The sequence below is a fragment of the Taudactylus pleione genome, unplaced genomic scaffold (genome assembly GCF_031769625.1).
Source record: "Taudactylus pleione unplaced genomic scaffold, aTauple2 ptg000016l, whole genome shotgun sequence".
In the NCBI taxonomy this organism is placed as follows: Eukaryota; Metazoa; Chordata; class Amphibia; order Anura; family Myobatrachidae; genus Taudactylus; species Taudactylus pleione.
This window is the reverse complement of record NW_028284418.1, coordinates 44814445-44831303: the sequence shown is the minus strand read 5'-3', so window position 1 is coordinate 44831303 and position 16859 is coordinate 44814445. Positions and strand designations below refer to the sequence as shown.

General features: G+C 41.2%; 1 protein-coding gene across 4 annotated transcripts in view; it reads left to right on the top strand.

Moving 5' to 3' along the window:
* The window catches only part of LOC148541996 (uncharacterized), a 159120-nt gene that overhangs the window by 93663 nt on the left and 48598 nt on the right, over positions 1 to 16859 (top strand). For all 4 annotated transcript variants that reach the window (XM_088473830.1, XM_088473839.1, XM_088473826.1 and 1 more), the window contains 2 exons: positions 944 to 976; positions 13374 to 13415. In XM_088473830.1, the coding sequence (XP_088329956.1) occupies positions 944 to 976; positions 13374 to 13415 (75 nt within the window). The remainder of the gene's footprint in view (positions 1 to 943; positions 977 to 13373; positions 13416 to 16859) is intronic.

Sequence of the window (16859 nt, the reverse complement as noted above, 5' to 3'; positions counted from 1 at the left end):
ATGCATCTTGGTTAAAAACTAGTTATGTAAAATAAAAAAAGGTGCCCCCCTCAAGCATAACCAGCACCGGGCCTTTAACAGCTAGTCCTGGTTGTGTTTAAACACAGGAGAAAAATGACGTAGGGGTCCCCTGTACTTAAGCACAACCACTGGGCGATTCAGAACCAGCCCTGGTTGCCAAAATATGGGGGGCAAATGACGTAGGGGTCCCCCGTATTCAGCACAACCAGCACTGGGCTCTTTCTAGCGGGGGGGTGATGCCACAGCCAGGGGAGCCCTTTCACCAGGCCCCCCAGCTGAAGCATCACCCCTGACTGCTAGTCAGCCCAGGCCGGGGCTCCATCGGGAGCTGGGGACCCCCCAGGGAAACCCCTGGGCGGTGTGTGCCAGGTTGATTGTGTAGTGTTGTGCAAGTATAGGCTAGGGATCCCTGGGGAGCTGGGGACCCCCCAATAAAGGGGTCCCCCTCTCCAGGGCACCCCAGGCCCAGACTGATAGCCCTTATAATATATGAATGAACTTTACTCTGAAAGGCCTCAACATGACCACTTCCATACCATTCGAGAACACACATTCACGTTACGTCAAGAACTGAATACTCTCTTATCATTTTTCTTTCACAGTGAATCAATATATTTTTCTACAGTATGTTCCTGCTATATGTTTTTTGTTTTGTAAAGCAAACATTAATGAATTTGACACAATATGACACTTTATATTGTAGATAAAGTTCCTCTTTAATCCATTATTAAACATTTTACTATTTTTTATTTCAGTATTAAAAAATTTTTTAAATGCAGTGTTTTGCTATTTATTAACATAGATCACTAATTTGGTTTCTCTTTTCATGCATGCTGGAACTACAGTATTCATTTAGAAATTACACAAAAATGTCACAATTCAGCTGCTAACTTCAGTTACAATATATGTTTGTACATTTCAGACAATTGGGAAAGCCTTGACAACAGCGATAGAAGTAAGTATACATTTCATATTTAACTTAGAAATCTGTAGAAACATTGCACAATCTACAAAGGCTATACATCTCTTCTTGATTTGCCCATGGTCGCTTCAAATGATCTGCTCCTTGCACCCTAATCATTGTCTTGCCTACTTTAAATAGTAGTTCTGCCCTGTAACCCACATAATTTCCTCCTAATCCTTTTCTTTACCCACCTCCTGGCCGCTGGTGACATTTACCCCAACACTGGATCATGCAAAATCCCCACTGTCAGTACACATTCATTCTTCAACTACAACATTTCCCAGTCAGTCGATACCAACAACCTACAAACCTCACTCTTCTGTTCTCACTTTCCACCTGTCTTTTATCTGCAAGTTCTGGAACATCAGATCTCTCTGCAATAAATTAACATAAATTAGCATAAATTTACAACCTTTCTCACTCTTTAAGATTCCTTGCCAATACAGCATCTCTCTAACTATGTTTTCTTCTATGAGGGTCTCTCATTCACTCACAATCCTCAACCAGGCTGCCTACAAGGGTCAAGGAAGACTTTCTACTCTCATCTAGCTGCGTGTTTCCTGTCATCACCCTTTAACATTCTCTCTACTTCTGCTCCTTTGAAGTTCATCTCATATGTCTCTTTCCTACACTTAATGTCTGTGTTGCTGTCATCTATCAACTACAGGCCCAGTTCCTAAATTCCTCTACTGCCGTGTATCTGCTTTTATTTCCAGTGAAAACACTCTTATTTTAGGGAACTTTATCATCCCCATTGATAACTCTAATTGACTTGTACTATTGCCTGTAACCTCCTCACACTTACTTCTTCCTGTGATCTTCCCCAGTTGACATCATGTCCATCTCATCATGGTAGGCACTCCCTGGCCCTTGTGCTATATCCAATTCTCTGTGCCATCCCCAGCATCTGAAACTCCACCATATTTCTCTGTCTGGCCATAACGTATTTTCCGACTACCTCACCTTGCCTCAGCTACTTTGAGCAATCCTCACTTGAACCACTCCTCTCTTCAATTTCTGGCAGCCTTTATGCTGAAGTCCCATTCTAGAACTATATGAAATACTCCAGCCTCCCACACAGCATCTCCAACAAACTACATTTCAACACTTACACTCCAAACAGACCTGCCACCTGTAGAAATGCTCACTTACTGGTGAGCATGAATGGAGAAAATGTTAATCAAATCCTGACTTTCTCTATTAAAAATGTATTTTATCTTTTGTATTCTAAAACGCTCTCTCACCATGCACACCTCACTGTCATCTCACTTATCTGCCTACTCCCACAACTCATTTTCTTCCCACACTGTTGATGATTTTGCCACCTACTTAAAAGGAAAATTGACACCATCCATCAAGAACCCTCCTTTTATCAGATCCATCATTCTACATCCACCTCCTCCTTCACTCGCCTTACCTACTATCGGTCCTTTCTCTCCTGTTACTTCAATACCTTATCCTGTTTTCTCCCACCCCACCAATACCTGTCTGCACCTAACTCACCTCTGATAAAACTGGAATATCGTTTCCCTATTATTGTGAGCAAATGCATTTGTGTGAGGTGAAGTTATGCTATTAACATTATCCTGTAATTGATATAAATGTTAAGATATTGATAGGCAATAAGGATATACAAATTTAAAATAGAAATAAGTGATTAGAAGTTACTCAAAGTTTGCATATAGAAAATGCATTATTATAGAGACTTGTATGTCTTTTAAACTTCTAAGAGGACAAGATGGCAAGAAGTTGAACGATTATATAAATGTGTTTTTTAAGGCTTACATAAACTTGTTGACAGTCTGGGAGCTCATAGATAAGAACTAATATGGAAAGTCACATTGATACAATATGGAAAGTCACACTGATATAATGAGCTATGATATATAAGAAACTGTTTACTTGTGATAACTCAGAGCTTCTGATAGAAGCTACCAGACATGCCATTGCTACGTCTATGGCTGCTGATCTCATATGCTGATTTGTAATTCTTTGCTGATATAATTAAAAGAAGAATTTTATCTTAACCTGGGGTGGACAAGTTATTTCCTGCCTTGATACCTCTTTGGCCTATCTTCACTGGCTTTCACTTCCATCTTCAAGAACCATTAACTGTTCCTCCCACTCTGTCCAGTTACTGAGACAGTTTTCCCCATACCTGACCTTGAGAAGTTTCTTTCAAACCATCTGACACAATTTCTCACCACTCACTCTCTTCTGGACTCTATGCAATCTAACTTCTGATATTTACACTCCACTGTGACTGCCCTCATTAAAACTGATCAGTGATCAACTAATGGTCAAGTCAGAGAGTAGCTATCTTGGCCTTCACATCATTGTTCTTCCCTGTTCAGCTCCTATATCTGAAACTCTTTGAGTGTTTCTACTACTAAATATCCTTTCCTCCATGACCCCTACCTCTTGAGGTTGTTCAAGGATTTGGTCTTCGCTTACTGATTTTTTTTCTTTATTCTTCTTAGGGAAGTAATATGCTTGTTTTATTTCCACAAGGGCAGATGATATGCCTTTCTCACTGTATGTTATGCTGTGTGTCCAATTTAATCTTTGCAAGCTCCATCTGGATGTACCAACACTTATGCAACTCCAACCAGACCTCTCCACCAATTTTCAATAATTCAATGTCCAAAATCTTTCTATATAGCTTATCGTGCCCCCACCTGTTGTTACTCCCTCTGCGTGTTCTGCTAAAGGACTCTAAGCAATCACAAGCAGGACCAACTAAATCAAATCAAATTTTCTCTACCTATCTATCTATCTATCTATCTATCTATCTATCTATCTATCTATCTATCTATCTATCTCTCTATCTCTATATCTCTCTATCTATTGATATATCTAAGGTGACTAGTGGGCTCAGTGGTGCAGTGTCTAGATGAATAACGCACACATACAGCTTTGCAGGTTAAAATGAAAATAAATGGAGCTTTACTATCAGCATTTCTGGAACAAAATAATAAACAACCTAGCCGCCATGCAGGGCACTACCTCACTGCTTGAACCCTGACTATAATGGGCAGCTAGTCTGCAAACATAATATAGTCTATCTTTGTGGTCCTTCCTGTCACCTGCAGGTCTGGATATGGTCTCCTGGCCTGCCTCATTAGCCTCCCCTGATCTCTGTACACAAGGCAGCCCTTAGGTGTGGTCACACTTCCTTTACTCTTCTACCCTGTGTGAGCTGATCTCTCCAGTCCCACACTGGTTTCATGGCTCACTATCGCCACCTAGCTTGATATTGCCACTATATATATATATATATATATATATATTAATTTTACTCTGAAAGGCCTCTTTATGACCACTTCCATTCCACTGGAGAACACACAATCACATTACATCAAGACCTGAATATCCTTATCAATATTTTTTTAAAATTAATTAATATATTTTTCCTACAGTATGTTCCTGCATTTTTTTGGAAACATTGATGAATTTGACCCAATATGACACTTTATGTTGTAGGTAAATTTCCTCTTTAATACATTATTAAACATTTTACTATTTTTAAATGGAGCTTTACTATCAGCATTTCTGGAACAAAATAATAAACAACCTGACTATAATGGGCAGCTAGTCTGCAAACATAATTTAGTCTATCTTTGTGGTCCTTCCTGTCACCTGGAGGTCTGGATATGGTCTCCTGGCCTGCCTCATTAGCCTCCCCTGATCTCTGTACACAAGGCAGCCCTTAGGTGTGGTCACACTTCCTTTACTCTTCTACCCTGTGTGCAAGATCAGATAATAGAAGTGGTGAACAGGGCAGTCATCCAGGGGCCCCCACACATTAGGGGGCCCCACATTGCTGCAACTATTGACCGGAACCTGGCCAGTTCCCAGCAGCAAAAAAAAGCACACACTCACTGACACTGTTGGGCGTAGGACCTGACCGTGGCTGACAGTGACTGTGGATGGAGGTGGGCACCTCATGGCATTAGGCCCGCCCCCTGCCCTGAGTTGCCCATGTACTTCCATCAGAAAGCTGATGGTGATGCTGCAGCTGAAACAGTTTCTTTCTCTCCACTTCTCTCTGTCTCTCTCCCCCCTTTGTCCCCTCCTCCATCCATCTCTATCTCTCTCCCCCTCTATTTTCCTGTCTTGCTCTCTATCTCCCTCCCCCATCCCTCTGTCCCACTCCCCCCCTCTCTCTCCCCCTTCCTCCCTTCCTTTTTCCCCTTACTCCCTCTCTCTTTCTCTCTCTTTCTCTCTCTGTCCCTCCTTCCCTCTGCCCCCTCTCTCTCTTCTCCCATCATTACCACTCTACCTGTATCAGGACTGAGTGACTGTACCAATACTGTAATTCTCTGTTGTAAGATGCATGCCAAGACAGTACATAGTACATAGTATGGCATATACTTTTGTATGTTAGTAAGGGAGTATAATTTTACAGTGCTAACACTCATTCCTATATTACTGACAATATGCGCTTTAAATAAACTTGGGCTTATTCTCCATCTCTTGTACTGAGATGATTGAAATTTCTTCTCTCTGTATAATGGGCTGGCAGATCAGGTTGGATATTGTAGCTCAGTAGTAGCAGCTGTAGTGCTAAATCTTTCCAACACCGGATTGAGAAGAATGTGCACATGTCTACCAGCCAATGCCATGGCATGCTGGGGCTTGTATTATCTCAAAATAGAATGACAGCAAAACCCTTGCAGAGCCTAGCCAATCACTTATAGATATAGCTATCCTAGTCCCTCTCTCTGTCTCTCTCCATCTCTCTCCCTCCCTCCCCTCTCGTGCCTTTAATGTGTGTATATATACAGTCAGGTCCATAAATATTGGGACATTGACAGAATTTTCAGATTTTGGCCTCTATTCACCACCACAATGGTTTTGAAGTGAAACAAACAAGATGTGCTTTAACTGCAGACTTTCAGATTTAATTTGAGGGTAATTACATCCAAATCGGGTGAACGGTGTAGGAATTACAACAGTTTCAATATGTGCCTCCCACTTTTTAAGGGGCCAAAAGTAATGGGACTATCAACTCAAAAGCTATTTCATGGACAGGTGTGGGCTATTCCCTCATTATTTCATTATCAATTAAGCAGGTAAAAGGTCTGGAGTTGATTCTAGGTGTGACATTTGCATTTGGAATCAGTTGCTGTCAACTCTCAATATGAGATCCAAAGAGCTGTCACTATCAGTGAAGCAAGCCATCATTAGGCTGAAAAATCAAAACAAACCCATCAGAGAGATAGCAAAAACATTAGGTGTGGCCAAATCAACTGTTTGGAACATTCTTAAAAAGAAAGAATGCACCGGAGAGCTCAGCAACACCAAAAGACCTGGAAGACCACGGAAAACAACTGTGGTGGATGACAAAATAATTATTTCCCTGGTGAAGAAAAGCCCCTTCACAACAGTTGGTCAAATCAAGAACACTCTCCAGGAGGAAGATGTATATGTGTCAAAGTCAACAATCAAGAGAAGACTTCACAAGAGTGAATATAGAGGGTTCACCACAAGATGTAAACCATTGGTGAGGCACAAAAACAGGAAGACCAGATTAGAGTTTGCCAAACAACATCTAAAAAAGCCATTAGAGTTCTGGAACAACATCCTATGGACAGATGAGACAAAGATCAACTTGTACCAGAGTGATGGGAAGAGAAGAGAAGAGAAGGAAAGGAACTGCTCATGATCCAAAACATACCACCTCATCAGTGAAGCATGGTGGTGGTAATGTCATGGCATGGGCATGTATGGCTGCCAAAGGAACTGGTTCCCTTGTATTTATTGATGATGTGACTGCTGACAAAAGCAGCAGAATGAATTCTGAAGTGTTTCGGGCAATATTATATGCTCATATTCAGTCAAATGCTTCAGAACTCATTGGACGGCGCTTCACAGTGCAGATGGACAATGACCCGAAGCATACTGCAACAGCAACCAAAGAGTTTTTTAAGGCTAAAAAGTGGAATGTTATGCAATGGCCAAGTCAATCCCCTGACCTGAATCCGATTGAGCATGCATTTCACTTGATGAAGACAAAACTGAAGGGAAAATGCCCCAAGAACAAGCAGGAACTGAAGACAATTGCAGTAGAGGCCTGGCAGAGCATCACCAGGGATGAAACCCAGTGTCTGGTGATGTCTATGCGTTCCAGACTTCAAGCTGTAATTGCCTGCAAAGGATTTGCAACAAAGTATTAAAAAGTGAAAGTTAGATTTAGGATTGTTTAGTTTGTCCCATTACTTTTGGCCCCTTAAAAAGTGGGAGGCACATATAGAAACCATTGTAATTCCTACACTGTTCACCTGATTTGGATGTAATTACCCTCAAATTAAATCTGAAAGTCTGCAGTTAAATCACATCTTGTTTGTTTCATATCAAAGCCATTGTGGTGGTGAATAGAGGCCAAAATCTGAAAATTCTGTCAATGTCCCAATATTTATGGACCTGACTGTATATATATATATATATAACAGAGGTCGGGGACTCCCACCAAAAGGGAGGAAGAAATAAAGGTATTCAATATCTCTAGTTACACTCTTACTTTGGCTGAACATTCTGTTTTGTCCAGGGGGCTTTCCTTTGTCCAGACCCACAAACAACATGCATTTGAATGTGAGGTTGAATTATACAAATTTCAATGACAATTAAAACTACAAGACTTCTTTAGTAAAACCAAAAGAGTCCCCAACACCAAATCCCCTTTTCACATTACTAGTACCTTTGATCCTCCCAGTACCAATCCATCTATTGAAACATTCATGAGGTTGGTCAAGCAGGACACCATACCTTTGATGGCTAAGCAAAAAATCTCATATTCCAATCTATCCAGTCTTGAGAGATCAGCTATCAAACAACTCAAAAATAATAAAGATATAATTCGCCCCGCCAATAAAGGCGGAGGCACGGTTGTGATGAACAAGACTGATTACATTGAGGAAATGCGTAGACAGCTATCTGATGGCTCATGTTATAAGGAACTCAGATTTGACCCCACTAGCTCTTTTAAAAAAGAGATTGATTCCATCATTTCTATGGGTTTTGCAAACGGGTGGTTGGATGAGAATACGGTTACATTTTTAATGCACGATTTTCCTGTTATTCCACTTCTTTATGTATTACCTAAATTACACAAAACTTTGAATAAACCCCCAGGGAGGCCTATTATCTCCAGGGTTCATTGCGTCAAACTCTATCTCAGTTTGTGGATTATTCTCTCCAACCTATTGTTTGTGCAATCCCTTGTATATTAAGGGATACGACTGACTTTCTTCTTAAACTCCAAGAGTTTGGACCCGCTCCCCTTGATTGTATTTTGGTGACCCTTGACATCGTGAGCCTCTATACAAATATTGATCATGGCGATGGGTTGGCAACCATTAAAAAAGCTATCATGAGCAGCACTAACTACTCTGGTCAACCATGTGAGTTTTTTGCTTCTCTTGATTGATGTCATCCTTCATAAAAATTATTTTCTTTTGAGAATTCTTTTTGGTTACAATTACGAGGTACAGCCATGGGGTCGAACATGGCCCCATGCTACGCTAACTTTTGTATGCACAAATATGAACATGCCAACAATCTAACAAATTTCTGATATGGACTGGTGGAATGGATATCTTGAATCTATTTACGGATTTTCTGAATAATCTGACCAGTTCAATTAGAGTGACATGTTCTAGCAACCCCGTCACATTACAGTTATTGGATGTGGCCATGTGAATAAATCATAATAAATTTGTTACAAATATTTTTAAGAAGCCAACTGATTTGAATACAGTGCTGATGGCAGACAGTTTTAACCCCCAGACCACTTAAAAAAGGTCTGACATTTTCCCAACTTTTATGGGTAACCAGGTTTACTTCTGATGCCAAAGATTTACCCCAGGCTCTCCAATAGATGGGAATGGATTTTATTGAACAGGGTTACAATTGGAATGAAGTTGACGAGGCCATTGAGAAATGCCTGTTGTTGGATAGGACCGATTTACTCAAGTCTGATAAAGAACCCAAGGTGAAACCTGAAAGGCTCATCTTTCCAACTACCTTCTCTATTTCTTCTGATAAATTGAGAAAATCTATTCTCAAACACTGGCATATCATCAGCTCTGACCCCATTCTTAAAAATACATGTCACAACAACCCTCTGTTTGCCTACAAACGTAGCAATAATCTAAAAGACCTGGTGACCAATGCTGATATCCGCCCTGGCTTAGGAGTGGATAATTGGCTGACGCCAAAAAATGGGGCATTCCGCTGTAATGGATGTGTTAATTGTAAATTTATTCTGACAAGGGATACATTTACCCATCCAAAGAGTGACCAAAAATACCATCTACATCAACGGGTGAATTGTGAAAGCCACTTTGTTGTCTATACCATTATTTGTTCCTGTCCGATGGTATACATTGGTAAAACTACCAGGATGCTTAAAGAACGCATTGCTATGCACAGGTCCTCGATAAAAAAGGCCTCCTCAGTGGTGGATTTGAACATGCCACCAGGGGCTAGACACTTCGTTGACCATGGACATGGGTAATTTTTATTTCATGCCTCTGCACCAAATTAAACCCCTGAGAAGGGGAGGTGACCGAAGGAAAAAAACTCCTTCAGAAGGAATGTGAACTGATCTATTAATTAAAAACACTATGATCAATGGGTCTGAATGATGAATTATGTTTCAATGTCTTCTTGTGATTTATGAGAGACACAGGCTTCTTTGGGGACTGCTAAGCATTGTCAATCAGTTATATTTTTCTATGGTTTTTTTTGGATGTTTAGATATATATATGATTTATCTCCATATTAGAGTAGTTTTCTTTTTATTATTTTCTTCTTTCTTCTTTTTTTACAGTATTTATTATGATTTACGTTTTTGATGTAGATTTACATATATATATGCTCATCCCTGAGTGGATAATGTGCATTTGTACTTTGATTCTTGTACGGCACCTGAGTTGTGGGAATTAGGGCGCCTGTCAGACAAGGGTACCATTGGATATCACTGGGGTTGTATTTATGGGTTACCTTGGAAACCATTTGGATGACGATTATTGTTTGCCCCGCTACACATGACTGAGTTATGTCACGTGAGACCGGCACTTGAATAAGCCCAGATACGTGATGTTTTGACATCACGTGCAGTCTGCCCTGAGAAGTTGCACTGGCATTGAGTTCTTTTCAGTGCTCTTCTCTGTATGGGCGTGTTTGTTTACATTTGGCCATGTCACCAGTAAACATGTGGTGTGAGCTGTGATGCCGCTTCCGGTACGAGTGGTACAGCGTGGAGCTGAGTCCCCCAGCAGCGACAGGTGAGATCCACTTAGGCTTGTCTGATTAGGTGCCCATTTTCCCTATTTATATAACATGTTGAGGCATTAGTGTTATGCTCTTGATGAAGCTGGTTGGACCACTGAAACGGCCGTCAGGCATTTGACTATACATATGGCATTAGGTCACCAGGCATTGATAAGTATCTATACTGCATTGCAGTTGTGACATGCACTTTATAGTTACCCGATTTAACATGGCTATGCTGTAAATACAGAATTTTTGGGGGGATGAAATTATGGAGTGGTGTGCTGACTTCATTTTTGATTCTTCATGGGGATCAATGCAACTGTGTGTATATATATATATATATATATATATATATATATATCTGTATGTACCTAAAAATAGAAAAAATCCTGCGTTTGCTTCTGGCAGTGTACTAGATCATGTCTGTTATGTTGCCAGGAGACAATTCCCAGCAGTGTCGCGGACATAATGTAGAATGCTGTGACCTTACCCATCAGTGGAAGGTCCAGAGACAAGGTAAGGGGCGTAGTAGTTGCAGTGTGAGGCCGTGGCAATTTTATTGATGGGGCCCCCACATCTTAATTGCCCTGGGGCCCCTACAAGCCTTAATCAGGCCCTGCTTGTGTCAGCGGATCCCTCCAGTCCCACGCAGAATCCATGGCTCACTATCGCCACCTGGCTTGATATTGCCACCATTATATATATAATATATATATATATATATATATATATGTAGCAATATCCTACTCCAAAAAGGAGCAAAAAGAGACCAGCACACCACCTTTATAGGAAAATAAATAGCTTAAGTAAAAAAGCACAATCCAAAACAGAGCCATTCTCTTGCTAGTAAAATGGTTAATATCACATGTAAATCTAACGGCATGATACTTATCACAAGCCCTGTGACAGCATTGCAACCATCAATACTGGCCACTGGCTCGACGGCCGTTTCAGTGGAGAACCACCTTCATCATGAGCCTGGGCATAATGAAACAGGCATCTGTATAAATAGGGAGAATGGTGCCAAGAAAGAGAAGATCATTCAAACTTACCGCATGAACACTAGGCTGGACCCTGGCACATGTGATCTGGGAGTGTCTCCACAGAGAGATAGTCAAAACCCGGCATGCCTTGCCGTGCTGGGTCACAGTGCACCTCACCCTATCATGTCAGGGCCCTATGCACAGTGCTAGAGCACTGCTTGCACATCCCTAGTTATGGACCAGATCACCAGTCTCTGTGACATTTCTGCAAAACTCCATTCCCTGATTCTATGTGAAATGTGCAATGCATTGTCATGTGACTTTGTGATTGTTTCTCTTTTCTTCTGTCTTATTTTCACTCTGATTTACCCCAACCTCACCCCGGCCTTTCCCTCTCCCATCACATTCCACTCTTCACCTGTCCCTCTTCTCTGCCCATCATTTACAATCACCCATTTGTTACTCTTATTCTCCTCACCACTGTTCACACTGATTCACATTGAGTTTCATTGTAGTTATTGAAACACATGTAACCCAGAGGTTCCTTTTTCCTATGCTGGTGCCGACACTCAGTGGTGTCCCTCCCCGCGGTGACAGGCGGGACGGGGAGGGATGACATGCGTGCAGCACCACCGAAAAGGAGACGTGGCCGCAGGAAAGAGGACGTGGTCTATGCGGCCCGAGGTTATGGTTATCAATGGGGTGGTGAGGAGTGCCCAAGCTCCATGCCCATTATCTTAGCATTACCCTGTCCCTCTATATTACAAGCTGTCACAAGCAGGACATACTGTATCCTTGTCTCATCTCTGCACCTCCTATGTCAAACTTATCATTTGATTGATCTGGAACTCATTCGTAATTTTTACTATGTAAAAATCAGTATCAATGTGTGGATTTAAAATAAGATTTTTCGTATGGTGAAGCTCTATTATCTTACATTAATGAAATGAACCTAAAAAAAATAATTTTGTGTTGCAGATAAAGTTCCTCGTCACCCTTTATTAACCTTTTTCTTAATTTAAGTTTTAATGTTCATTCTTTCATTGATATGCTTTAGCATTTATGCACATGATGCCCTAATTTGGTCTGGTTTTTCATCTTCTGTTTGTCTTGAAGTTGAATGTTCCTCTATACACAGGGGTTACATAAACATGATATGAAATGCTGTGATTTACCGATATAGCCAGGTTTACAAACTTTGGCCCTCATTCAGAGCCGTACCCTCTGAGCAGAGCGCACGCTCTGAATGAGGGCCGCCCTCCATGAAAATGTAGCGTCCTCCTGGACGCTCGTATAGCTGTGGGTCACCACCCACAGGCTATACGAGCGTGCAGTTTGATGGCCGCGATGGTCTTGACCATCGCGACCATCGAAACTGCGAGCCGGAGCCTGCGGTTGAGGTTTTCAACCGCAAGCTCTGGAGTGATTTTGGCTCTATCAGAGCCAAAATCACTCCCACTGACATCACTAGTGATGTCAGTGGGCCGGCTTCTGATGGGAGGCGTTCCCGTGGGAAAGCCCCCGTCAGGGAGGCACGCCCCCAGCCCGTATACCAAAGGTCTAATCAACCTAATCAACATCGACAGCACGCCCCCTTTGATCAGACACAACGAGCGAAGGACTTTCCTTCGCTCGTCACGTCTGGCGCATGCGCACGACGGAGCTCCCTCCGCCGTGCGCATGCTCAGTGCACACCATCGACCCACTTGCGAGCGGACAGCCGCTTGCGAGTGGGTCTGAATCAGGCCCTTTGTCCTGATTCAGAGATGTAGGTTATGCACACAGCAGGTGGGACTGTGAATGCAGCTGCTGTGTGCCAATATGCTAATGCTGCAGGAGGCGTCTGAAGGAAAAAGATGCCTCCAGCCAGTATTTCAAATTCAATGCCAGCGAGCGATCTTGCAGGACCCCTTCTGCACATGAGCAGTCCCCCTGACAGCGGAGATTTACGCAAACCATGCATACATCTTTGTATCAGGCCCAGTGTATGCTCTCTTTGGAAGACAAGATGTAGAGGAGTACACTGTTTGACCGGCACAATGATAATATTCATTAATATTGATTCTATAACGTTGGCATCATATACAAGGTTCATCTACAGTAATATATGTTTTATTTATTTTCAGACAACCATGAAAGCTATGTCACCATATCCAACATCTGCCACTGTAAGTTCTTTATTTCAACTAGAAGGCAGCAGAACAATCAACAACAAATATTTGCTAATTATTTTAGGATTCAATTGAATTTGAATAATATAATTTTATAAAAAAAAATATGGATGGAGTACTTCTGTAAAGTTAAATTAAAGCAATTAAATCTGCTCTTACTAATCTTTTGCCTACCACTCAATTTGATCCCTATTATGGGCAATCATTTTTCTTTTAATATTAACCCTTTAGGTAGTGTTTAGAGGCAGAAACATACACAAATCACACTGATCTGTGTATCTTTCTGCCATACTCGCAGCTCAGGAGGTGGTCTATTTGAAATTGCTATTTTGGTCGGAGTTTGCTACAATTACACCCGTGATTGTAATCACGATTCTTCGTAAATTCCCAAGTTGTATCTTTTTCAGTGAAAGTACTTTCGAGTTTGGCCGATGGTGTAGTAGTCAATCGAGTTTGCATTCTCATATTTCAGTAGTAAATTTGCGAGTTGAAAAATATGGTAAAACTCACCCGAGATTGCAATCTCGATCAAACACGATTCCTAGTAAATTTATCCCTAAGGGTCCAAACACAACTTTGCAGGTTAAAATTAAAATAAATGGAGCTTTATTATTAGTATTTCTGGAACAAAATAATACACAACCTTCCTGTTAGCTGCAGGTCTGAACATGATCTCCTGGTCTTCACAGCTCAAATACCCGCTGGCCTAGCATGGCTGCCACAACTTCACAAAACACCATCTTAGAGATTTGTGGTCCTCATTGCCTCACAGGTCTGGACACAGTCTCCTGGCCTTCCACTGACCTGGCTTAGCACACTGTATTCTTTGGATGCTTCAGTTCTCTTTTGACTGATTCCTGACTGGTCTGCCTCATTAGCCTCCCCTGGGCTCTGTATACAAGGGAGCCCTTAGGTGTGATCACACTTCCTCTTTCCACTATGTGTGGGCGGATCCAGTCCCACACAGGATCCATGGCTCACTATCGCCAGGTAGTTTGATATTGCCACTATATTAAAAAAATAAAAATAAAACTACTTGCAATAAAGACTGCAAATATCCCGGCGCTCAATACAAAAGGAATAACATAGGACGTGCCAGCTGCAAGTAATGAGGGTTTGGTCAGAAACCCAGAGACAGATAGTCTCCACAGCAAAAACAAATGGGAAACAAATCTTTACTGCGCTAGGCACTGTTGATCAATTGAAATAGAATATCTATATCTGGTTTGCTGTCTGTTTAATAAACAGGAGGCATGTCTTAAAATATAAACTGATATTTAACACATACGAAACGATCCACATATAAACAACAATAATTGCTATCATGTACACATGAATAGGAATAGGACATATAAAAAACTACAAAGATCATATAGCTCTCTTACTGTAGTGTATTAATATGAGAGTATGGCTTGATACCAAATCACTGAGGTTCCACAGCACAACGTTTTGATACTGTCACTAATTGCAACAATGTGGCTTAAAGTATCAATTTCGTCCCAGTTTTTATGGGACGAAACGCATTGACGTCATCATCCAGGCACCTGAGGGTATTCCACAGCAATATACCACTTGCCGCTTTGCACTTTGGAGGTTCTTCACAAGGTGACGATTCACCCCCGGAGTTCACCGCCAGCTGATATACAGCAACCGCTCCGTAGGCAGCCCTGGTCTTCCGCTGCATGGCAGCCGGCTCTATCCAGTCGCGGCTCCAAGAAAGCGGCCTAGCTGGGTCAGGATGAACATCGGTGTGGACACAGCTACTCAGGGGTTGAGGTACTACAATTCATTCCCCCTTTCCACCTTCAAATCCTCCAGCGTGACTTTATTTCACACTGGGACGCCAGTAGTGAATGCCCATTCAAAAGCGGAATTTAGCTGTTTTACATTGGAAACAAATTGATACTTTAAGCCACATTGTTGCAATTAGTGACAGTATCAAAACGTTGTGCTGTGGAACCTCAGTGATTTGGTATCAAGCCATACTCTCATATTAATACACTACAGTAAGAGAGCTTTATGATCTTTGTAGCTTTTTATATGTCCTATTCCTATTCATGTGTACATGATTGCAATTATTGTTGTTTATATGTGGATCGTTTCGTATGTATTAAATATCAGTTTATATTTTAAGACATGCCTTCTGTTTATTAAACAGACAGCAAACCAGATATAGATATTCTATTTCAATTTATCAACAGTGCCTAGTGCAGTAAAGATTTGTTCTCATTTGTTTTTACCACTATATTATATATATCCAAAATAATCGAGTTCACTCACCAGGGCTTCACTTCAAAGTGTAAAAACACCTACTTTAATGGTCACAAAATTGGTGCAGTAATCAAGAGAGTCGACGTTTCGACCGCAGGAACGTGGTCTTCTTCAAGACACCACCAGTGTCCTATGCACTGGTGGTGTTTTGAAAAAGACCGCGTTCCTGCGGTCGAAACGTCGACTCTCTTCATTACTGCACCAATGTTGTGACCATTAAAGTAGGTGTTTTTACACTTTGAAGAGAAGCCCTGGTGAGTGACCTCGATTATTTTGGATATGGATATGGTGTTCGCTGAGCACCTTTGAGGTGATCACCCCAGGGGTAGCCTGAATTGCAAACACACAGTGTGTGCTGGTTGTCATTGTGTAATACATATATATATATATATATATATATATATATATAAAAAAAAATACAGTAAATTCAGTGCGCAAATCAATCAATCAATCAATGCATAAACACATATAATACTGTGAAAAGTTTTTTAGAATCCAATAAATAGATGGATTTTTGGAACAAAGTAAATCTGTGTCACAGACGCCAGATATAGCACAGACCACAGGTGCCACACAGGCCGGCGTCTTCCCCACGTTAAAACCCGGATCCAAGCGGGTATTGGTTTATCTGGAATTGAGAGCAAGAAAGAAGGGGCGCCACATAGTGCATGAAACTGTAAAACAGATTTTATTGCAGACAGCGGACATAAAACTCGTTCAATGAATATGCGTACCACAATCAGCGGTCAGATACCATCGCAAGTAATAAAAATGAAGAAGCCTGAATATCACCCGAACGTCTCCGGGGACTCCTTCGGCTATTCGACCAGTAATGGAAAGCAACGCCAAACCACGACCCAACGCGTTTCGTCATCGACTTCGTCAGGAGGCTGGTTTGGCGTGAATAACAGGCATGCTCTTATACTAGTCATCCCATCTACTTCCACAAGTGTTTTATAATTAGATACTTAAACTAATCAGTATTGGAAACACTATAGGGAAATAGTAGCAGATGTTACAATGTGGGTACTTTAAATCCTAATGCATACATTGCATATTGCATAACATTTATAATTAAACATAATAAATTAAAAAGTCAGCATTTAAATAAATGTAAAAAATACAAAAAATAAATTGTAAACATAATGAAATGCTTTTCCTTAAAAATAC